The sequence below is a fragment of the Podarcis erhardii genome (assembly GCF_964252035.2).
Source record: "Podarcis erhardii genome assembly, chromosome: 4".
Taxonomy (NCBI): Eukaryota; Metazoa; Chordata; class Lepidosauria; order Squamata; family Lacertidae; genus Podarcis; species Podarcis erhardii.
This window is the reverse complement of record NC_138508.1, coordinates 7,686,112-7,710,759: the sequence shown is the minus strand read 5'-3', so window position 1 is coordinate 7,710,759 and position 24,648 is coordinate 7,686,112. Positions and strand designations below refer to the sequence as shown.

General features: G+C 44.6%; 1 protein-coding gene across 1 annotated transcript in view; it reads right to left on the bottom strand.

The window, feature by feature from the left end:
- The window catches only part of P4HA3 (prolyl 4-hydroxylase subunit alpha 3), a 36,688-nt gene that overhangs the window by 2,982 nt on the left and 9,058 nt on the right, over nt 1-24,648 (bottom strand). Inside the window, exons 4-12 of the mRNA XM_081860481.1 lie at nt 23,113-23,262; nt 20,353-20,404; nt 18,458-18,621; nt 17,454-17,630; nt 10,249-10,313; nt 5,495-5,654; nt 4,266-4,328; nt 2,980-3,048; nt 1,331-1,427 (exon numbers count right to left, since the gene is read on the bottom strand). Of these exons, the coding sequence (XP_081716607.1) occupies nt 1,331-1,427; nt 2,980-3,048; nt 4,266-4,328; nt 5,495-5,654; nt 10,249-10,313; nt 17,454-17,630; nt 18,458-18,621; nt 20,353-20,404; nt 23,113-23,262 (997 nt within the window). The remainder of the gene's footprint in view (nt 1-1,330; nt 1,428-2,979; nt 3,049-4,265; nt 4,329-5,494; nt 5,655-10,248; nt 10,314-17,453; nt 17,631-18,457; nt 18,622-20,352; nt 20,405-23,112; nt 23,263-24,648) is intronic.

Genomic DNA, 24,648 nt, shown 5'->3' with positions numbered 1-24,648 from the left:
TCTGGGGTTGCGGCGCTCATCTCGCTTTACTGGCCGAGGGAGCCGGCATACAGCTTCCGGGTCATGTGGCCAGCATGACTAAGTCGCTTCTGGCAAACCAGAGCAGTGCACGGAAACGCCGTTTGCCTCCCCGCCAGAGTGGTACCTATTTATCTACTTGCACTTTGACGTGCTTTCGAACTGCTAGGTTGGCAGGAGCAGGGACCGAGCAACGGGAGCTCACCCTGTTGCGGGGATTCGAACCGCAGACCTTCTGATCGGCAAGTCCTAGGCTCTGTGGTTTAACCCACAGCGCCACCCATATAGGGCTTTATAAGTTATAACCAGCCCTTTGAATTGTGCCAGGAAAAAAGACCTGCTTTATCACGAGAATTGTCTGCGCGCCATAACCACCCCCAGTCAGAAATCTAACTCCAGCTCTTTGAGCCAGCCAAAGTTATTATTATTATTATTATTATTATTACATTTATTTGTCGCTTTTTCTTGCCACATATCGGCATAACTGGAAACGATTGCCCTGTGCAATGAAAACACAATAAAAAAATAGCAATTCCCCTGCCTGGGTCTTTTCCTTTTTGAAGAGAGGGCAACCAGGTTCACACTTTATTTTATTTTTTATATAATTTTTATAAAATTTTCTGCTTTACAATTTAAAGTACAGTGCTCATTTTTACATCCTTCAGATCTCAATGACGTCTTCTCTTTCCATGGCTCATTTGGCATATCATCAGTCCCTGCATATTTTACAAAAACTGTACCACTGTTCCATTATTACATCCATCAAAACTTATTTACGCTCTTGAATTTATCTTAATGCTGCCCAGGAGTCACATTTTGGACGTTCGCTCCTTTTTAGGCATCCCTCGCCACAATTGAAGTCAAAACTAATTTATAATTTATTGTTATATAATAGTAATTTATTGTTTATTATTTTATAGGACAAATTTAGCCAGCTAGCCCTGGTGATCATCTAATGTTTATTGGATGGATTTCCCCCCTAAATTGATTTTTAAATTCTGAATTTATTGTTATTCGCGTTTTATACTGTATTTTATGCTGTTTTTTGTTGCATCAATTAAGTGTTTTAAATTTCTTGTTAGCCGCCCTGAGCCCGGTTTTCTGAACCAGGAAGGGGGTATAAATAAAAAAAAATATTATTATTATTAATCATGTCTATTTCACTTCCCAGCTTTTGATGGCACAGCAGTGAAATTGACCGAGCTCCTCGGCAAGGCATTTTTTGTGTGAGCCTCCTAACCTCGTAGGAACTTGACGGCTGAAATTAGCCCGTCAGTTCCTTCCTTCCTGCACCCTAAGCTCTGCCCCTTACCCCATTTGTCTCCGGCAAGGACCGGGCAGCCAGCGTGGAGGGTGTCGTCGTCCCCGTCCCCGTTCCTGCGAAGGTTCCACCAAAAGAGAGCTGTGTTCTGCAAAGGGGACCAGAGAATAAGAATTTTCATGGCGTGTCTGCAGAGAAATAACCCAGGCTCCAGACTGAGCAGCGTGGCAGGTGTGATAAGAATTTTAAGGTCTTAGATCTGTAATCAATGTTCATAAATGTACCAAGCAAACACGTACATAAATATATAAACCACATATCTGGAAACCCCCGTGGAAAAAAAGTCCTGAACAAATTGACCTCAATTATTTCTCTGCAAGGTCAAAGTGGGAAACCTCCCCATTGTCTTTTTCCTTCACAAATCCTGTCTTAAGGGCACATTTAAGATATGAATAGGATGTGAAGCTGGCTCAGGAACTAAGTATTTATCACTACAAAAGGCTGGCCAGGCTCCCCAGGGTATCGAATCAAGTGACCATTAAAGAGGTAACCTGGCAGATGAGATAAACACGTCACTCAGATTTCTGCTGTAGACCACCTTTTCTGTGATGTATGTATGATGTATGGAGGGGTGGTCTTGAGCTCCAGGGCAGGGAATTTAAAATGTCTATATAAGGCCTTGTATGCCATTGTTCTGGGTTCCTCCTCCCTGCGGCGTGTAGTGAGTGAGGACCCTGTTGCAACAGATCAATAAAGATCAGGCTTACTAGCTGCTTTGCTTCTCAATATTCTCTGGTTGGCCTCTGTTATTTTCTCCTACTAATAGGGAACGTACGTAAGGACTCTATATGGGCTCTTGGATACCCCATAAGGGGAACAGGGCAGATTTTTTGTTTACAACACAGGCACCCAGCTGAGTGCACAAATCCCGTTCCTTTGAGCATGTACAGGGGGCAGTTTCCCTGAAAAAACGTGTTGAAAACAGGTAAAGGTAAAGGACCCCTGGACGGTTAAGTCCACTCAAAGGCGACTATGGGGTTGCGGCGCTCATCTCGCTTTCAGACCAAGGGAGCCGGCGTTTGTCCACAGACAGCTTTCTGGGTCATGTGGCCAGGAGGACTAAACCGCTTCTGGCGCAATGAGACACCGTGACGGAAACCAGAGCGCAAAGAAACACCATTTGCCTTCCCGCTGCAGTGGTACCTATTTATCTACTTGCACTGACGTGCTTTCGAACTGCTAGGTTGGCAGGAGCTGGGACCGAGCAACGGGAGCTCACCCCGTCACGGGGATTTGAACTGCTGACCTTCTGATCGGCAAGCCCAAGGGGCTCAGTGGTTTAGACCACAGGGCCACCCGCGTCCCCAGGGAACAAGAACCTTCGTGGCATGTCTGCAGAGAAATAACCCAGGCCCCAGCTGAATGCACAAACCCGTTCCTTTGAGCATGCACAGAGGGGCAGTTTCCCTGAAAAAAAAAAAAAAACATTTGATGAAAACAGACAGCCCCCTGAACACAAAGGGGTGTGTTGGCACAGCTGCCAAAGGGGTGAGAGGATGATAAATTTGAGCCTCAGACGCCTCTTTTTTATTTGTGCAAGGAAGTGGATGACTTGTTCCTCTCTCTCTTGTTACCTTTGATACCTCTTTTCACTCCCCAGAGAACCCTTCTTTCTGCAGTTCACAACACACAGACCTCACCTTGACAGCAGGAATGCTGAGGTTTGCATAGATGAAGGCTGTGGACCCTCCGGCTTCTACCAAACTCAGCTGAGCAGGAAAAGAAATGGGACAACGTTATCCTTCGGCTCAAGGTGGCATATGTGGTTCTCTATATCTCTCAGCCTAACTACCTCACAGGGTTGTTGTGTTTAAAAGAGGACAGGGAGAACCATGCTGAGTTAGTTTTTTGTTTTTTGCACAGAAAAAGAAAGTTTTGGAGCTATTTTCAAGGAAATTCACCAAAATCTACACTTCCAACGTGGGTTGCCAGACACATGGCAGTGCTAGGATATAAAGCATGAGACTCTTTTTTTATATTTTTAAAAAATCGTTTTTATTAATTTTCCAATAAAAAAAATCCAATTAACATGAGACAATCTCAGAGTCATGAGTTGGAGCCCCATGCAAATAACAACAACAATAACAACAACAATAATAAAAAAATTCCTTCCAGTAGCACCTTAAAGACCAACTAAGTTAGTTCTTGGTATGAGCTTTCGTGTGCATGCACACTTCTTCAGATACACACTGAAGAAGCTCATACCAAGAACTAAAGCTCATACCAAGAACTAACTTAGTTGGTCTTTAAGGTGCTACTGGAAGGAATTTTTTTATTTTGTTTTGACTATGGCAGACCAACACGGCTACCTATCTGTAACAACAACAATAATAATTTATTTATACCCCACCCCTTTTGGCTGGGTTTCAATAATCTATTAAACATTAAAAGCTTCCCTAAACAGGGCTGCCTTCAGATGCCTTCTAAAAGTCAGATTGTTGTTTATTTCCTTGATATCTGATGGGAGGGCGTCCACAGTGCGGGCACCACCACCGAGAAGGCCCTCTGCCTGGTTCCCTGTAACCTCACCTCTCGCTACTTTGCAAAATGGGCAGAACTGATCCTCACTGCCATTAAAGAAACTAAATATATTAGCTGCTTCGACTGGTGTGATGAGCATTTAGAAATATCAGGGGAGGTTTGCTTCACCCTCTTTTCCCTTCTCCAAATCACCCTTCGCCCCAGTGACTCTTCCCTCCCACAAAAACATCTCCCAAATCACGCTTGTCCTAGAAAATACACTGCAGAAATCTAGCTGGAAAAGAAACACTGGGCCAGCTGTTTGAAGCTTGGAACTTTCTGTTTTAGCCATGGAATGACAAAACAAAAAACAAAAGCAGCCCTATCCTTCTTGAAGCATATACAGAGTTCCCTGGCAAAACCACAAGATCCTTTGGCAGATCCCAGCAAAGAGAAGAAGACTCACATAGACCATCAACGTGGCAATTCGGTTTCCGGATTTCATCCTGTAAAGGGGGCTTTTTCTCGACTGCATTGGGGAAAAGAGAATTTCTTGATTACGAAACACCAGGTGGTTGCATTCATAATGTTTTAGTACTTCCAGAACTGGGATTATCTACCACAAGACCTGAGCATAACTACAAGTTGTCCTACAAGTGCAGAACTTCTGTAGTCAAACTGGTGGGAAGTCACGGGTGGAAAAAGATTTGTACGGGAAAACAAGTATTCAGTTAAGAATCTATGCTTGTATATGTACAATTTACATTTAATAAAAACTATATAAATACACACACACACACCGGTTTAAATTTTAAAGTGTAGGTGGAGTTTAGGACTGTGCTTTTGGCAAGGGGAAGCAGGAAATATAATTAATTATAATTATAAATATAATTATAAATAAGAGAAGTTTTAAAAGACAGAAAGACTTGGATTGCTTCCAACAAAAAATGCAAGTGTTTACATCTCGGAAAATACAGTGGGACCTTGGTTCTCAAATGCCTTGGTACTCAAACGCCTTGGTTCCCAAACTCTGAAAACCCGGAAGTAAGTGTTCCGGTTTTCAAATGTTTTTCGGAAGCCGAACATCCGATGTGGATGTCGGCTATTGTTTCTGGGGCGCCTGCACCAATCAGAAGCTTTGCCTTGGTTTTTGAGCATTTTGGAAGTCAAACGGACTTCCGGAATGGATTAAGTTTGGTGCTTTCGTTTTTGCTATTTATTTTGCGTTTTTGTTTTTGAGGCTTTTTCGGTTCATTTGTTTTTGTGACTGTGTGGAACCCAGTTCAGCTACTGACTGATTGATTGTGTGACTGCGGAAATGGATAAAAGCCTCCCATCCAAACAATGACTGTCATCAGTGCAGGTAAGAAAACAAAACACTTTCAATTTTTTTATCTACAATACTGTCTTATTTACTTTATAGTACAGCACATTGATTATTGCTTTCATTTTATGGATCAGTGGTCTCGTTAGATAGCAAAATCCATGTTAAATTGCTGTTTTAGGGGTTGTTTTTAAAAGTCCGGGACGGATTAATCCATTTTGCATTGCTTTCTATGGGAAAGTGCACCTTGGTTTTGGAACGCTTTGGTTTTGGAACGGACTTTCGGAACGGATTAAGTTTGAGAAGCAAGGTTCCACTGCATCAAACTGCTTTCATGCCCTGCCGGACTTTGCAGCAACAGGTTTACTCACCGTCGCATGGTCAAAATGGGGCTCATAGTGCCCGCCCAATCCATAGTTTACCACCTGCAGGTATTCTGCGTAAGGGGGCTGGGTGTTGAGGCCGGTCAGGGCTGCGACCCGTCGATCTAAAGCCACGATTGCTGGATCCAAGGTGTCTTTCAGCCAGGCACTAAACAAGGCACAATGCCAGAAAAATTGTACATATTTACCATAGCTGTCAACTTACAGATTTGAAAATAAGGGACCAGCAGCCTCGAAAATAAGGGATCAGCAGCCAAAATAAGTGATTTTCTGGGCACAGGTATGTTCAACTTCTGAGCCCCTCCGAGCCAAAGGCAAAAAGCCCAGCCAGCAGCCAAACGAAGCCTCAAGCGGTGGTTCCCACAGCGCAGCAACCCAGCAAAGGGGATGCAGCAAGGAAAACCACCGTCACCTCTCTGCTGGGAAGCGCTGAGCAAAGGCGAGTCCCCAGGCAACGCGGCCGATTTGATCGTTCTTAGACTCCTTATTGGTTGAGCAACGCAGCCAGGCAACACAGTTGGAGCCTCCCTCCTCCCTGGCAGGCAGGGAGGGAGGGAGAGGAGCTGCTTCCTTTGAAACCCGGGAAATTTAAGGGACATCATCAATAAGGGACAGCAGTGGGACACGGTGCTGGGATAAGGGAGTTTCCCTGCCAAATAAGGGACGGTTGACAGTTATGCTCTGATGTTGTACTGGCTAAACCTTTGATACCTGCAGACGTTTGGGTATTTTAAAATGTTACCGTATTTTTCCAGGTATAAGACTAGGTTTTCTTCTTAAAAAATGTCAAAAATGAGGCGGTGTCTTTCCTGCCAAATAAGGGACGGTTGACAGCTATGATATTTACACAACTGCACTTCTGAGCTCAAGTGCAGTCGTGTAAATATGAACAATTTTTTCTGGCAAAGGACATTTAAGGAGATAACTGAAATCCCTGGGTTAAAGCTGAGCAAAAGTCCAGAGGCAGCATTATTATCAATTTACCATGGGGTGGAAGGTTCACAGGCCACAAAGGACTCGCTCACAATTTTATTGACAGCTGCATGAATTACGATAGCTAGGAAGTGGAAGGGGCAAGAAAATATAAAAAGGAAGAATGGTATAAAGAAGTGTGGGATATAGCTATTAATGATAAATTAACATGTGCCATTAAGGTAAGATGGGGAATATGCATTTTGAGGAGATATGGAAGGTGTTTGTAGAATTTGCACTGTTAAAACGGAAAGGGGTCAAACCAGGGCAAGAGGTGTTGAAATTTTGGGAGGTTGAATAGTTTGCAATGGAATGGTCCCGGTGGTGGGGTGCACATTTTTTTATTCTTATTTATTTATGATGATTACTTTGTCAAATAAAATAAAATAAAATAAAATAAAATAAATAAAATAAAATAAAATAAAATAAAATAATAAAATAAAATAAAATAAAATAAAATAAAATAAAATAAAATAAAATAAAATAAAATAAAATAAAATAAAATTTACCATGACTGTAAAAAAAGGAAAAAGAAGAAGTGCGGTTGTGGTAGGGTATGGGTGGGGAAAGAGAGAGATAAGAAGGTCAGGGCTAGGGGTAGATTTACTATAAATCTAATGAAGCTTAGACCCTCCTAATGTCCCTATTTTCCAGGGACAGCCCCAGATTCACAGAAGCTGTCTTGGGACTCAGCTACATTAATAAAAAAAAACCACAGAAGCATTTTAAATACATAATAAACTCACAGCAGCAGGTGGCGCTGCAGAGCACAAAACTTTCCCATGTGATTTTTACATAGCTTTTACCCCCTTTTGTTATAACGATCTAATGTATGACTTAATTGTAGCAGGGTTTTTCCCTGTGTGTAGATCCACCCCGGTTTTTTATTTGATGCCAGAATGTCCTGCTTCCCCTCGCGATGTTGCACAATGTCGTGACCTTATGAGACCTTATGAGAGCAATGCCCGTCGATCTAAAGCCACGATTGCTGGATCCAAGGTGTCTTTCAGCCAGGCACTAAACAAGGCACAATGCCAGAAAAATTGTACATATTTACCATAGCTGTCAACTTACAGATTTGAAAATAAGGGACCAGCAGCCTCGAAAATAAGGGATCAGCAGCCAAAATAAGTGATTTTCTGGGCACAGGTATGTTCAACTTCTGAGCCCCTCCGAGCCAAAGGCAGAAAGCCCAGCCAACAGCCAAATGAAGCCTCAAGCGGTGGTTCCCACAGCGCAGCAACCCAGCAAAGGGGATGCAGCAAGGAAAACCACCGTCACCTCTCTGCTGGGAAGCGCTGAGCAAAGGCGAGTCCCCAGGCAACGTGACCGATTTGATCGTTCTTAGACTCCTTATTGGTTGAGCAACGCAGCCAAGCAACACAGTTGGAGCCTCCCTCCTCCCTGGCAGGCAGGGAGGGAGGGAGGGAGAGGAGCTGCTTCCTTTGAAACCCGGGAAATTTAAGGGACATCATCAATAAGGGACAGCAGAGGGACATGGCGCTGGGATAAGGGAGTTTCCCGCCAAATAAGGGACGGTTGACAGTTATGCTCTGATGTTGTACTGGCTAAACGCCCCCTGAATATTGAGGGGGCTCACAAAACTACTTTGAGGGGCCCGAAACTGCCTTGGCCCCTAGGACTCAGCACGCCTGCAAAGAACCCAAAACAAACTACAGCTCGCAGGATTATTTGGGGGGGGGGCATGGCTATTTAAAGTGGTAAAAGGTAAAGGGACCCCTGACCATTAGGTCCAGTCGTGGCCGACTCTGGAGTTGCGGCGCTCATCTCGCTTTATTGGCCGAGGGAGCCGGCGTACAGCTTCCGGGTCATGTGGCCAGCATGACTAAGCTGCTTCTGGTGAACCAGAGCAGTGCATGGAAGCGCCGTTTACCTTCCTGCCGGTGTGGTACCTATTTATCTACTTGCACTTTGACGTGCTTTCGAACTGCTAGGTTGACAGGAGCAGGGACCGAGCAACGGGAGCTCACCCCGTCATGGGGATTCGAACCGCCGACCTTCTGATCGGCAAGTACTAGGCTCTGTGGTTTAGACCACAGCACCACCTGCGTCCCTATTTAAAGTGGTACAGCGCTGCTTTTAAATGCATAGCGCAGATGAGGCCAGAGTATTAATCGATTTAAAATAGCTTCACTGGCATACGATTCTGTTCATTTTACCACTGCCGTTTCAAGCCAAGCTCCTTCTGTTTTTCCCAACGGGGCCAGAGGTGAGGGAAGAGTTAATCGCTCATTCATCCAACCATAATTCAAAGCCCCCCACCCTGCAGAGAATGGAATTCCGGCGGTCAGTGGGGGTCTCTCAAACCCAGATTGCAAAACCCGGCGCTGAGATCATCTCGGAAAATATTTGCCAAGGCTGCTTTGCAACCGCAGGCTATGTCTCCGTCATCCTTTGTGTGGAAATTCCATATCTAGCTCTGCATTGCAAGACGACTCAATGAAGTCATTTTTTCCCAGCCTCGGAAGCCTGGAATGATAAACGCAGCTGTTGGCTATAAATCCTGCCCTTTGGCAGTTTGCAGGAGAATAGAAACCTGGATTGTAGTGTACTAGGGAGATGGGAGGCCTGATCCTGAACTATTCACCTCTAGATTGCTTGCTCAGGTTCCTTTGCTCAGTGGCAGAACACCTGGTTGGCATGCAGAAGGTAGCAGCTTAACCAAACAGAACGCCTGGTCCACTCCCCAGCCTCTCCAGTTAGAAAAAAGGATTTTGGGAGAAGCCCATGTACATTTAGGAGCAGCTTCCAAACTTTTTTGGACCACTGTCCCAATGGTTCCATAAACTCATCCCCAGTGTCACGCCCGGCCTATGACAGATTCCATCAACGGTGTCTCCGAAAATTTTTACACATCACTTGGGAAGACAGGCGAACTAATGCCAGTGTACTGGAAGAAGCAAAAATCACCCATGTCGAAGCAATGATTCTTCGACATCAACTTCGTTGGACTGGTCGTGTTGTTTGGATGCCTGATGATCGTCTTCCAGAGCAACTACTCTATTCCCAAATTTAAAATGGAAAGCGTAATGCTGGTGGTCAACAAAAGAGGTTGAAAGACTGTCTCAAGGCAAATCTAAAAAAATGTAGTATAAACACCAAAAATTGGGAAACACTGGCCTGCGAGCGCTCCAGTTGGAGAACAGCCTTTACCAAAGGTGTCGTGGGCTTTGAAGATGCTCGAACTCAGGACGCAAGGGAGAAACGTGCTAAGAGGAAGGCACGCTTGGCAAATCCCACACTGTGATCAACTCCCACCCGGAAACCTATGTCCCCACTGTGGAAGGATGTGGGGATCCAGAATTTGCTTCCACGGTCACTTACATTGTTAAAACCGTGTTTATGGAAGACAATCTTACTTGGCTATGAGGGATCGCCAAAGAAGAAGAAGAAGAAGACCCTATGAAAAGTATTTATTCGGAAGAGCAGTTTGCACGACCCACTGAGGAAGATCACAACGCAATAAAATCCAGCAAATAATATTGCATGAAAAGTATTGTTTATGCATTCTTGCTAACAAAAACATAAGGTTGAAGGGAATTTAGGGCATAAAATGTTTTGATTGATTGAATGATTGATTGAGCTAGCCTGCAAACGTGACAAAAAGGCTAGCAACCTCAACCCTACAGTGTGGGGTGTCCCTGGAGGCACCCCTAAATTTCACAAGGGGGCCAGCTCCGTTGGTACATCAAGCGATGCAGCTCCTTCACTCCCTGGGATTTCTGTGTGTTGCTAGCAAGAGACTTTACCTTTTGCTTATTCGGTAGTCCGCTTTCTGCTGCTTTTCTCCTGAAGCAACCACAGACCTCTGCAACTGGAGAGGGGAACACAGAGAGAAAAACGCAAGAGGTTGCAGTGTCAAATCTGGAGTGGAAAGGAGACAGGATGGGCTTCGGTTCTGATGTTTGGCTGAGTTATAATAATAAAAAAAAATATGGGAGGATGACATAGGCTCTGAGATGAATTCCACTCAATGGACCAGAATGTTGTCTAACCCCCCCCCCTTAAATCCATATAAACATAAAGAAAAGAACTCACTCTGAAACTCACCTGCAGGTGGTACCTAGCACCAAGAAAACTAGCGCTAATAAGCTACCGCAGAGAGATGACCCAGAGTCACCCATGGAACCGAGTTTGGGGATTTTCTTAATGAACTAGTTTAAGTCGGGGGATGGTCTACGCCTACAGATCTGTACACAGAATCTGGCGACCATCTGGCGTCTTATGATCTTTGCCTAACAGGAAAAGGTCAAATTTTGTTTTAAATGTTTGTTTTCCTTCTGGGATTGTACCCCCAAGTGTGTTTTATAAGCTGCTCTCCAACCGTAATAAATTATCTATCTATCTATCTAGCGCTAATACGCCCAGGAATCTCACCAAAATGCTGGAGAGGGTGCACCTCCACAGGCACATACCTCCACATGTGGTGGGAGTGCCCCAAATACGTAAAATAACCAAGCAAGTATTAGTTAAAATAATATTTCGTTTATACCCCACCCATCTGGCTGGGTTACCGAAGCCACTCTGGGCAGGTTCCAAGACATAAAAACATAATAAAACATCAAACATTAATAGTAACAATCTGATCCAATATAAAAGTCACAATAACTCTAAAATAAACAACTGATATCAAACAAAGCAACATTCAACAACCCATCAGAATCAAATAGTAAATAGTAAAATTAAATACCAGCAAATAATAAACAGTCCAACCACAATAAAGAATTACCAATCTATAATCAGTGAAAGGAAAAGCAAATCACAACGTATAAAATACCATAAAACATACAAAAACATGTAAAAGGGTCAAATTGAGAAACAAAGAAGCACAACTTATAAAAGTATTTTAAAAATAATAATTAATTAAAGAGTGGCAGATGAAGATGATGGACCTTGAAGAATTGGTGAAGCTGACAGGAAAAAATCTGAAACCAGCACAATCAAGTATTCCAAAAGGACTGGAGTAAATTTATACGATATCTGAAAGACTATTGTAAGCAATTGACATCACTAGCAGGGTGGTCTGAAGACTTGTAATGAGAAGTTTTCTACCTTTCTATATTTATTCAAATTTTGAGCTATTTTGTAATGAGTGTAACTGGAATTGGAAAATGTACAAAATGCAATGATATAAAGATTAATTTTGAAAGCGATGAGGTGGGAGGGAAGGAAGTCGATAGGCTCTAAAGAGGCAGGGAGATAAAGTGGATGATGATGTGAATGTATAATATTAAATGGAAAATAAAAATTACAGTCATACCTCAGGATAAATACGCTTCAGGATAAGTATTTTTGGGTTGCGCTGCATGGTGACTCGGAAGTAACGGAGCGCATTACTTCTGGGCTTCGCCGCTCGCGCATGCGCAGATGGTCAAAATGATGTCACGCGTATGCGCGGAAGCGGCGAAATGTGACCTGCGCATGCGCAGTCATGTCTTACATTCTGTTCAGGATGCGAACGGGCCTCTGGAATGGATCCCGTTTGCATCTCGAGGTACCACTGTACATATAAATAAAGAATAATAATTTAAAAACTGGACGTACATTTCCAATATATAAGATAAAAAACAAATAAAATAAAACCTACATACAGTGACAGGGTTTTGTGTTGTGTAGGCTCCTAAGATATAAGTAATGGGCCCCGCCTGCTAGCCTGCTCCCTAAAATATCACTGGTAATTATTTCACTATTAATAGGGACCCCTGACAATTAAGTCCAGTCGCGAACGACTCTGGGGTTGCGGCACTCATCTCGCTTTACTGGCTGATAGACTGCCATTGGAGACTGAACATAGGGGCCTTTGGCATCCAAAAAAGATGCTCCCACAAGGCCCCACACCTGTTATAGGTGAAAGCCCCACCTTTTCCTCCTGGCAACCTCCTTGTCTTTTGCATTTGGTTAAGGAAAACAGCCCTCGGCCGTTGTTAGGAGCAATGCACCCGGCAGAAAGGCATCTAGCCTGGAGAACTGCAGCCATGATGACACACTCGGCCGAGATGCCAGGATGTCTGGAAGCTGCCCAGAGGAATTGTGATGGATTGGCAGCCAGAGCCAAGTGCCGTCTGGCCTTGGGAAGGAGGAGAACCGCAAAACCGATGTCCCACCCATGCCGTGGATTAGGTTAATAATCTCCATGTGGGCCTGTTTGCGCGGTTGCCGAGGCAACCGGCCGGGATGTTGGATGGAGAAGGAATTGTTTCGGCCAAGTGTAGAGGAGCTGGACCGCAGGATTTCCTCCTTCTCCTCGATCCTGTCTCGAGGTGGCAATTTCTAAGCTTAATTCTCTCGGCTGCTGAAGGAATCTGAATAACCAAAAAGGAAGTTTTCTGCCCCCTTGTTCAAATTAGGGTTGGGCACACCATATTAGCAGAACTTGAGTGATACTTGTAAACACAACAAATACCGTTTGTGGAGTAGATGGGAATAATAATAATAATAATAATAATAATAATAATAATAATAATTTATTAATACCCCGCCCATCTGGCTGGGATTCCCCAGCCACTCTGGGCGGCTTCCCAAAAATATATTAAAATACTGTAATACATCAAACATTAAAAGCTTCCCTAAACAGGGCTGCCTTCAGATGTCTTCTAAAACAATATTAAAGAATATAAAACTGTGCGGGGAAAACGACGACAGTATAAACAGTACAATGAGAATGATTGGAAGACTCGTTTTGTCAGAAGTCTTTTTTATTTAAGTGTTTATTTAAGTATCAATTAGGAAGTTTAAGATTTTTTTATGCATGTAAATCTGCTTTTTCTTCTTTCTTTTTTTTCTGTATTTCCTGCTTTTCTTAATTGTTTTTTTTTCTTTAATTTTATTTTTGGAGTGTGAGACTGTAAATTCTTTCTAAATTCTTTGTATATGTGTGTAATTTAAATTAATAAAGATTATTTAAAAAAACAAAGTAGGGTTGGGAATGCAAACTGGGGTGCCCCCCCCCATTTTTAGGGGGGGTTGCTAGTATAACAAAATTTGGAGGGAACGAAATTCTCCAGCAGACTAACCTGGTTAGAACGCACTACTGGTATTTGTATTCATAATGGTAATGCACTCTTTAGCTGCGGTTCCTGCATTGTGGGGGTTGGTCTGGATGACCTTTGGGGATCCCTTCCAACTTTACGATTGTATGATTCTATGATTTATTAGTTGTCCTTGGGGGACTTACTAACCATTCATCAATGAGACCCATGAGACCCATGAGAAAGCCTCAAAAATCTCATCGACCACAGCAGCAGTTAAAAAAAAACAAGTTTGTGGCCAGGATAACTGCCCTTTGGCTCCTATGGGAGGAAGAGGGGCAGGAGAGACACTCAAGGTACAAAATAAATGCCAAGTGCACTGGTAACCTCAAGGTTGGTTACTGCAAGGCATGGGTAGGCAAACTGAGGCCTGGGGGCTGGATCCGGCCCAATCGCTTTCTAAATCTGGCCAGCGGACGGTCTGGGAACCAGGGTGTTTTTACATGAGTAGAATGTGTGCTTTTATTTAAAATGCATCTCTGGGTTATTTGTGGGGCCTGCCTGGTGTTTTTACACTGTTGTTTCCACTGAAATGTTTTAATGTTGTATTTTAATCTTGTTTTTAAGTGGTATTTCAATCAATTGTTTTTATGTTGGGTGTTAGCCGCCCTGAGTCTTGGCAGGGGAGGGCGCGGTACAAATAAAATTTATTATTATTATTATTATTATTATTATTATTATTATTATTACTTACATGAGTAGAATGTGTGCTTTTACCATATTTTTCGCCCTATAGGACACACTTTTTCCCCTCCCAAAATGAAGGGGAAATGTGTGTGCGTCCAATAATCATAATAATCATAGTCATCATAATCATCATCATAATAATTTATTTGTACCCCGCCCATCTGGCTGGGTTTCCCCAGCCACTCTGGGCGGCTTCCATAGAAACCCAAAAACACTAAAATATCACACATTAAAAACTTCCCTGAATAGGGCTGCCTTAAGATGTCTTCTGAATGTCAGGTAGTTGTTTATCGCTTTGACATCTGGTGGGAGGGCGTTCCACAGGGCGGGTGCCACTACCGAGAAGGCCCTCTGCCTGGTTCCCTGTAGCTTTGCTTCTCGCAATGAGGGAACCGCCAGAAGGCCCTCGGTGCTGGACCTCAGCGTCCGGGCAGAACTATGGGGGTGGAGACGCTCCTTCAGGTCCTATGGGGCGAATGCAGGCTTTCGCTGAAGCCTGGAGAGCGAGAGGGGTCGGTGCGCACCAACCCCCTCACACCCCAGGCTTCAGGATGCAGGCTGCTATCCACAAGCCCTGGGAGCCCGACGGGAGTTCCCACGCCCCAGCCCCGCACCTGGGGGGGGGGGGAAATAATTCCCCCCTTTATTTCCCCCCCCCAAAAAACCTAGGTGCACCCTATGGGCCGGTGCGCCCTATAGGGTGAAAAATACGGTATTTAAAATGCATCTCTGGGTTACTTGTGGGGCATAGGAATTCGTTCATTCCCCCCCAAAAAAATATAGTCTGGAACTCCACAAGGTCTGAGGGACGGTGGAACGGCCCCCTGCTGAAAAAGTTTGCTGACCCCTGCTGCAAGGCATTCTACGTAGGACTGCCTCGGAAGATGGTTTGGAAACTTCAGCTGGCGCAGAATTCAGCGGCCAGGTTACTCACCAGAGTAAGACTTATTTGAGCACATTACACTGATCCTGGTCTGACTGCACTGGCTACCGATTAGTTTCCGGGCCCAATTCAAAGTGCTGGTTTTGACCTATAAGGCCTTAAATGGCTCAGGACCACAATACCTCAAGGACCACCTCTTTCCATATGAAACTACCCAGACCCTGAGATCACCTTCTGAGGCCCTCCTTCGTGTGCCTCCTCCTTGAGAGGTCTGGAAGGTGGCAACACAAGAACAGGGCCTTCTCTGCGGTGGCTCCCCGTCTCTGGAATGCTCCCCCCCCCAGGAAGTTCACCTGGCGCCTTCATTACACACCTTTAGGCGCCAGGCAAAAATGTCCCATTTCAACCAGGTCTTTGGTTGATCTTATTGACATCCTATGCCTTTTTAAAATGTAGTTCTTTTTTTGGGGGGGGTGTTATTGGGTTGTTGTTTTTATTTTGATTATATACAGTGAGGGGGGGGAGTATCTGATCCCCTGCTAAATTTGCCCGTTTGCCCTCTGACGAAGAAATGACCAGTCCATAATTTTAATGGTAGGTTTATCGTAGCTGTGAGAGACAGAATAACAACAGGAAAAAACCCAGAAACCCAGAAGACAAAAGTCAGAGATTGATGTGCATTATAGTGAGTGAAATAAGTATTTGATCCCCTATCAACCAGCCAGATGTCAGGCTACCTGCTATCTTCACTGTATGTAACTGAGCTGAGATTAGAAGCACCTGCTATAAGGGAGAGGTCTTACCTGTAATCCCAGCTCGTTACAGTACCTGTACAAAAGACACCTGTCGACAGAAGCATTCAGTACCTGGAGTACTGTGTCCAGTTCTGGGCACCACAGTTCAAGAAGGACACTGACAAACTGGAACGTGTCCAGAGGAGGGCAACCAAAATGGTCAAAGGCCTGGAAACGATGCCTTATGAGGAATGGCTAAGGGAGCTGGGCATGTTTAGCCTGGAGAAGAGGAGGTTAAGGGGTGATATGATAACCATGTTCAAATATATAAAAGGATGTCACATAGAGGAGGGAGAAAGGTTGTTTTCTGCTGCTCCAGAGAAGTGGACACGGAGCAATGGTTCCAAACTACAAGAAAGAAGATTCCACCTAAACATGAGGAAGAACTTCCTGACAGTAAGAGCTGTTCGACAGTGGAATTTGCTGCCAAGGAGTGTGGTGGAGTCTCCTTCTTTGGAGGTCTTTAAGCAGAGGCTTGACAACCGTATGTCAGGAGTGCTCTGGTGGTGTTTCCTGCTTGGCAGGGGGTTGGACTCAATGGCCCTTGTGGTCTCTTCCAACTATGATTCTATGATTCTATGATTCTATGAATCAAACCAGCAGATTCCAAAACTGCCACCATGACCAAGGCTTTATCAGGGGGCAAACAGGCAAATTATCAGCGGACCAAATACCTTTTTCCCTCACTGTATATTGTGGTTTTTATATTGATCTTGTTCTGTGAACCGCCCTGAGACCCCTGGGTATAGGGCGGTATATAAATTCAATCAATATTATTATTAATGTTGGTATTCACAGAATTGTAGAATTTTAGAGATGGAAGGGACCCTGGCGGTCATCTAGTCCAACCCGCTGCAATGCAGGAATCTCAGCTAAAGCATTCATGGCAGATGGCCGTCCGATCTCTGCTTAAAACCCCCCAAGGAAGGAGAGTCCACCTTCTCCCAAGGGAGACCGTTCTACCATTGAAAGTTCTTCCTGATGTTTAGCTGGAATCTCCCTTCTTGTAGCCTGAAGCCAACGAGGCAAGAGATTATGATGAAAAGAAAGGAAGTTAGTAATTTGAACTAGTTAATTTTATTTGAAAGTGAATATTGGAAAATTGCTAAAATGAGATTCAATGAAAATCCGTTGGGAAGGATTCGAGGAAGTCATTTAATAATGGAAATTAATTTGGATTTTTAACTGGAAGAAATTTTATATGTTTGTTTTTCCTCTTATATGTTTTGTTTATCGCATTATGTTGTATTTGTTATAAATTTGGAAAATTAATTTTAAAATTTGGGGGGGGGGGGAAACAAAAATGACACAAGAGCCCAGGAGTGACCCATCCCGTTTTGCCGCATAACACGCCTTCCAGGCTCTGGCAAGATATTGCTAGAGCCCTGCAAGATCTCGCAGGGCTTTTGTGAGGTCCCACCAGAACCTGGAAACCGCTGCCGCAGTCACTTCCGCAGCAGGCCTGCCCCTTCAGTTCCGTCGCCTGCCTCAGTCTGCCTCGTGGATGGGCCGGCCCCGCAAGACTCCATTTCCTGACGCCCCAATGCCCCTGAGCTGCTCACCCGTGGAGCGGCAAGCTCCTTGATCTTCTCCGCTTCGGCATCGCTGACGAAGTCGTGGTAGAGTGCGATGTGGGGCTGCTGGTGGACAATCTCCCTCTTCAGAGGCTGGAACATCAGGAAGGGGGTCCCATTGGTCTCGTAGGAGCAGTAGAGGTGTTGTTGCTGATACTGGGATGGCTGGAGGAGGACCAGAGAGAGAGGGTGACGCAAGGGAACCTACCAACCAACCAACCAACATCAATAGGTCAATGTCTATTGCACCAAGTTATAGGCAAAAGGCCCTAGCCCAGTAGTTGGAACCAGTGAAGGCAGTGAATGTCCTGTGTGAATGTCTGGAGGCGGTTGGAAGGGGGATGGTGGCCAACAGACTGAGGTTGAAACCTGACAAGATAGAAGTACTATTTTGGGGGGGCAAGGCGGGTGGGTGTGGAGGACACCCTGGTCCTGAATGGGGTAACTGTGCCCCTGAAAGACCAGGTGCGCAGCCTGGGAGTCATTTTATATTGCAAAATTGTCCCTCAGATATCACAAGCAGATCATTGGTGTTATCTATATACCGTATTTTTTGCTCTGTAAGACTCACGTTTTCCCTTCTAAAAAGTAAGGAGAAATGTGTGTGTGTTTTATGAAGCGAATGCAGGCTGCGCAGCTATCCCAGAAGCCAGAACAGCAAGAGGGATCGCTGCTTTCACTGCGCAGCAATCCCTCTTGCTGTTCTGGCTTCTGAGATTCAGAATATTTTTTTTCTTGTTTTCCTCCTCCAAAAGCTAGGTGTGTCTTGTGGTCTGGTGCATCTTATAGAGCGAAAAATATGGCATTTAAAAGCTCATCAGATTCCCAATGCAATGTTGGCATTTCTATCCCAAGGACATGGAAGGCACATCGATGCTCAGTCCACAATCAACACCTGTCTGCTAACATCATCCTAACACTGCTGGGGTTTGTCACTATTTCGTAAAAACAAAACAACAAGGTTGGATTCCGTGCCTTTTCTGCGGCCCCACCTGAGACCCCAGAGTCTGACACAGCTTCTCATAAATATCTCTGGTCTCCAGCTGGGTCACGTTTGGCCTCTGCAGGGACCCCCCTTCTTCGCCACTCTTGGGGTTCACCAGCAGCAGCTTCTCGTACTTGAGGACATTCCTTGCCATCCTCTTGTTGCTTGGATCTGGTTGAGATAACAGGTGGTCTGAATCCAAAAGTGGATATACATTTTTAAAAGCCCCCCCCCGCCCCTTTAATAGCCATCTAGCATGCAGAAATGAAGCGGTCGCCCATGTTTAGGAAGGCAAAGGAGCAGAGCCAGTAAGAAAAAGTTGGCAACCCGGTTTTAATTATTTGTAGCTTTTCAACTTGGCCCCATGACCGTGCCAACTTGGCCCTGCGGCCGTGGGGGCCCTGCGGCCGTGGGGGGCCATGCAGCGTGAATATCCCTGGCATAGAAGTTTGTGGGTGTCCGGTCATGAGGAATTTTGTGGGTGCTTGGGCACCCAGAGGCCCAGGGTGTTGGCACTTATGCAGAGCAGTACTGAAGTATGGTAAGTAATGAGCATGACATTGAAACAAAGGTTTTGCTTTGTTTTAATTTTTTTGGGTTGTTGTCTTTTGATCACTTTGTGGGTGGGTTGCCAACTGACTGTAAAAAATGTCCTGGCCTGCTCTTGTACTTCCCATTATTTTATTTTATTTTGACAAAGTAATAATCATAATAAAATAAAAATGTGCACCCCACCACTGAGACCATTCCACTGCAACTATCCAACCTCCCAAAATTTCAACACCTCTTGTCATGGTTTGACCCCTTTCCGTTTTAAGAGTACAAAATTCTACAAACATCCTCCATACCGCCTCAAAATCATTTCTCCTGCATATTCCCCGTCTTACCTTACTGGCACATGTTAATTTATCATGAATAGCTATATCCCAAACCTCTTTGTACGATTCTTCCATTTTATATTCTGCTTGCCCCTTCCACTTCCTAGCTATAATAATGTGTGCAGCTGTCAATAAATTTGTGAGTGAGTCTGTCATGCTCTTGTACTTTTAACAGCAGCTGAATTCAGCCGAAAAGCTTCGTGGCAAGAAACTGAGCACAATCACCTGCTAAGTGAACGGCTGTTAGTTAGAGGCTGTGGTTCAAAAGCTAGCAGCTCTGGTGGTTTATGTACAGGCAATATTATTATTATTATTATTATTATTATTATTATTATTAATACCCCGCCCTTCCCGGTTCAGAAAACCGGGCTCAGGGCAGCTAACAACAAATTTAAAGCACTTAATTGATGCTACAAAAAACAGCATAAAATACAGTATAAAACGTGAATAACAATAAAATAAAAAAATCAATTTAGGGGGTAGAATTAGGTGGGTCTTTGACCGGCTGCAGCCAGCTCCCTTTTACCTTCTGATTCTCAAAGTTATTTGAGAATCTTTGCAATAGAGAGAGAGATGATTTCAATGTCCGTTACTGATACACGAAATCATTACCAGGAGACAGCATTACTTTCCAGTTAGGTAACCCAGAATAAATGTGGAATCGCTGCTCCTTTTTCAAATGGAGGGTTCTTAGTTGTGTAGCGAATTTCAGTAGGAAACAAGTCGTATCTGCTGAAAGTCCATTTTCACGGCTATGAAAGGGGCAGTACTTTTTTGTTTACACGCCCACCTCATTTTAATGTTCCTCTGATATTTACTTCCCCGTGTTCAATCCAGAATCCCTTACTCCCTGGGAGGAAAATGCCCTGGCTGGTTTGAACAGAAACTGTTTCCCCCCTAGTTATGAAGGGCCACTGATGATTGTGCAATTTATGAGGAGCCCGTCTAATCCTTTAAAGCTTGATGTTTGGAGTGACTAAGTAACATTCTTCAGTCTGACAGGATCTGGACAAGAAGCACATACCGTAGTGAAGAAATTCTTGGGAAAGGCTTAAGGCATGAGAGATGTTTCCTGCCTTTAAAAAATGAAGAGGGGGGAGAGCAAAAAGTTAGATTTCTGGGGGGAAATAGACACTCAAGCTGACATGAAAGCAAAGTGTGTGTGTGTGTGTGTGTGTGTGTGTGTGTGTGTGTGTGTGGAGGCTATTCTTACTCAGTGAATGGGGAGGGCTGCACTTTACACATGCTCAGAGGAACATCTGATTTAGACTTAAGGAGAGAAGGATGAAAGATGGTCCATAGGGAGTCAGGGCATGCTGTCAAGAGTCACCCAGGGTCCCAAGTCAAAAATTCAGTCTTCCATTGCCAGGCAAGCTGAATATTCCATGCAGGGAGTTCCACCAGTGTGACAGCAGAGGGAAACAGCACACTGTGAGTGTCTGGAGGCGGTTGGAAGATGTTTGGCGGCTAACAGATTGAGGTTGAATCCTGACAAGACAGAAGTACTGTTTTTGAGGAACAGGAGGCGGGCAGGTGTGGAGGATTCCTTGGTCCTGAATGGGGTAACTGTGCCCCTGAAGGATCAGGTGCGCAACCTGGGAGTCATTTTGGACTCACAGCTGTCCATGGAGGCGCAGGTCAATTCTGTATCCAGGGCAGCTATCTACCAGCTCCATCTGGTACACAGGATGAGACCCTCCCTGCCCGCAGACTGTCTTGCCAGAGTGGTACATGCTTTGGCTATCTCCCACTTGGACTACTGCAACACACTCTACGTGGGGCTACCTTTGAAGGTGACCTGGAAAGTGCAATTAATCCAGAATGCAGCAGCTAGACTGGTGACTGGGAGTGGCCGCCAAGACCACACAACACCGGTCTTGAAAGACCTACATTGCCTCCCAGTACGTTTCCAAGCACAATTCAAAGTTTTGATGCTGACCTTGAAAGCCCTAAATGGCCTCAGCCCAGTATATCTGAAGGAGCATCTCCATCCCCATCGTTCAGCCCGGACGCTGAGGTCAGGTGCCGAGGGCCTTCTGGCGGTTCCCTCACTGCGAGAAGCCAAGTTACAGGGAACCAGGCAGAGGGCCTTCTTGGTAGCAGCACCCGCCCTGTTGGATGGGCAGGGTATAAATAATAAATTATTATTATCCCAACCTCCTCGCCTCCTTGAGTGAATCGTCTTGTGCAGAATGTGGGATGTAAGTAAGTAGCAGTCAAGTACAACATTCCTTGTTTTCCTAGAGTGGATATGCAAGGCGATGTTTGGTCCAGCCAGTCGAAAACTTCCTGTTTCCTCCTTGCTGGGGTATACTTCCTTTGCATGTGACTAGAGGTGGCTGTAACCTTACCTGTCCAGGTGACAAAAAAAGGACAAGGCACGCAGCACCCTCTCTCTTTAAATATCTTTAAATAAGATTGTCGTGTGTTTATTCTTTTTAAGAGGGACAATAAGGGAACTTACCAGGAACATACAATTCAATACTGAATTGTATGATAGCGAGAGGCTTACATAAGCCTGCAACCAACTACCCCCTGTGCGTTAAAAGGGGAATTGAAGTGAAGGGTGTGAGTCAGGAGTTGGTAATGCAGGTGAGCTGTGCACAAGCAAGCTGCCAGCTAGCTCTGCTGAGGCTCTTTTTATTAGCACAATATGCAAAACTAGTCAGATACATTTTGGACTGTGCCCTTTACACATCTTCCAATCACGAGATCGGGGTGGTGGTACAAAGTTATTTTGGGACCTGTTTCCACCGCGCCACTTTCCCCCTGAACAATGTATGACGAAGGAGACCAAAGTCACAGACAGGGCACTGCAGACCACTGAGAAAGCCAAAGGTTGGGAATGCTGAGGGAATGATGTTCAGACAGCTGTGGCTTGTCTGCGGGTGGAAGTGTGCTCCACACCCGGCGCTCATTCCTTCAGGGAATGTAAACTCTGCTAAGTAAAGGGACTCGCTAATGCAAGTTGTTGTTGTTGTTGTTGTTGTTGTTGTTTAGTCGTGTCCGACTCTTCGTGACCCCATGGACCAGAGCACGCCAGGCACTCCTGTCTTCCACTGCCTCCCGCAGTGTGGTCAAACTCAGGCTGGTAGCTTCGAGAACACTGTCCCACCATCTCATCCTCTGTTGTCCCCTTCTCCTTGTGCCCTCCATCTTTCCCAACATCAGGGTCTTTTCCAGGGAGTCTTCTCTTCTCATGAGGTGGCCAAAGTATTGGAGCCTCAGCTTCAGGATCTGTCCTTCCAGTGAGCACTCAGGGCTGATTTCCTTAGGGATGGATCAGTTTGATCTTCTTGCAGTCCAAGAGTCTCCTCCAGCACCATAATTCAAAAGCATCCATTCTTTGGCGATCAGCCTTCTTTATGGTCCAGCTTTCACTTCCATACATCACTACTGGGAAAACCAGAGCTTTAACTATACGGACCTTTGTTGGCAAGGTGATGTCTCTACCTTTTAAGATGCTGTCTAGGTTTGTCATTGCAAGGCAAGTTAGGAAGGACATTAATAAACAATATATCCTCTCCAGCCTCCCTGAACATTCCCACACAGAATCAGCGTGGAAGTTGTGCAGGATGAGCGGGAGTTGTGCAGGAGGACTGTAGCTCGGTGTCAGCGCATCTGCGTTCATGAGGCAGGCTCCAAATTCAATCTCCAGTGTGGCATCCCCCCTGCCTGGAGAGCTGCTGCCTGTCCGTGCAGACAGTACTGAATTAGATGGACAGAGAGTCCGACTCGGTAAAGGCAGCAGCTCAATGTGTCCTCCTGCAGCACCCTGTCTTACCTTGAAATAAGAAAAAGCCAGGTGGTCCAGAGCATCTTCAAGGCTCCCCTCGTCCTCCGTGTTCCAGCTCCCGTAGGAAACGCGGAAGAGCCTCACGGCCTCCTCCAGCCACAGAATGGAGTGGTAATAATCTTCCATGTCGTAGGCAACCTGGAAGAAACCAGGAACGGTAAGAGAAAGCCCTTAGGAACTTGGGACCACTTTAACCTGCGAAATCACTGTCTAGATGAGGAGTTTTGCCTGCATAATTTCTACTGCTGCCGTTCCCGTGAACCAATGCAAGATTTTAAGTAAGTACAGTGGTACCTTGGTTCTCAAACTTAAACCGTCCTGGAAGTCTATTCCGAAACCAAAGCGTTCCAAAACCAAGGTGCGCTTTACCATAGAAAGTAATGCAAAAGGGATTAATCCATTCCAGACATTTAAAAACAACCCCTAAAACAGCAATTTAACATGAATTTTACTATCTAATGAGACCACTGATACATAAAATGAAAGCAATAATCAATGTGCTGTACTATGAAATAAATAAGACAGTATTGAAGATGATATTTTGTTTTCTTACCTGCACTGATGATAGTCATTGTTTGGATGGGGGGCTTTTATCCATTTCCGCAGGCACACAATCAATCAATCAATCAATCAATCAATCAATCAATTGGTAGCTGAACTGGGTTCCACACAGTCACAAAAACAAATTAACCAAAAAAGCCTCCAAAAGAAAAATGCAAAATAAATAGCAAAAACAAAAGCACCAAACTTAATCCATTCCGGAGGTCCGTTTGACTTCCAAAATGTTCAAAAACCAAGGCGTAGCTTCTCATTGGTGCAGATGCCCTGGAAACAGTAGCCGACAGCCACAATGGACGTTCAGCTTCCAAAAAATGTTCGAAAAACGGAACACTTACTTCCGGGTTTTCGGCATTTGAGAACCAAGGTACCACTGTAAAATATATTTTTAAACTTAACCCCCAAGTTGCTGCCTGATTCTTGTTTAAAGAATATCTGAAAAAACATGTTAATATTTAAATCTTAGAATAGCTTTGGAAGTAGATATAGGTTGTAGGGTTAGAAGATAGCATATTTTAAAATAGTATTATTCATAAGTGATAAAATGTGAAGATTTTTATGGTAAAAGTAAATGTGATAAAAAAATGGTTAAAAATTATGATATATGAAACTGCTAAAGATGAGGTAAAATGAAAATCAGATAGGGGGACTTGGGGAAGCTCACCTAACAATGTTTAGAAAAAATAAGGATAAGACAAGAATTTGTTTGTATTGTTTGTATTTCTGTTTGTATTGTCTATTTGTGTTATAAAATGAATAAACAATTTTTTTGGGGGGGGGGAGTTGCTGCCTGATTCTTTGTTAAGCAGGGCGAAAAAGGGAGAACCAGTTTAGTAAAGGTAAAGGGTAAAGGGACCCCTGACTATGAGATCCAGTCGTGGCCGACTCTGGGGTTGCGGCGCTCATCTCGCTTTACTGGCCGAGGGAGCCGGTGTACAGCTTCCGGGTCATGTGGCCAGCATGACT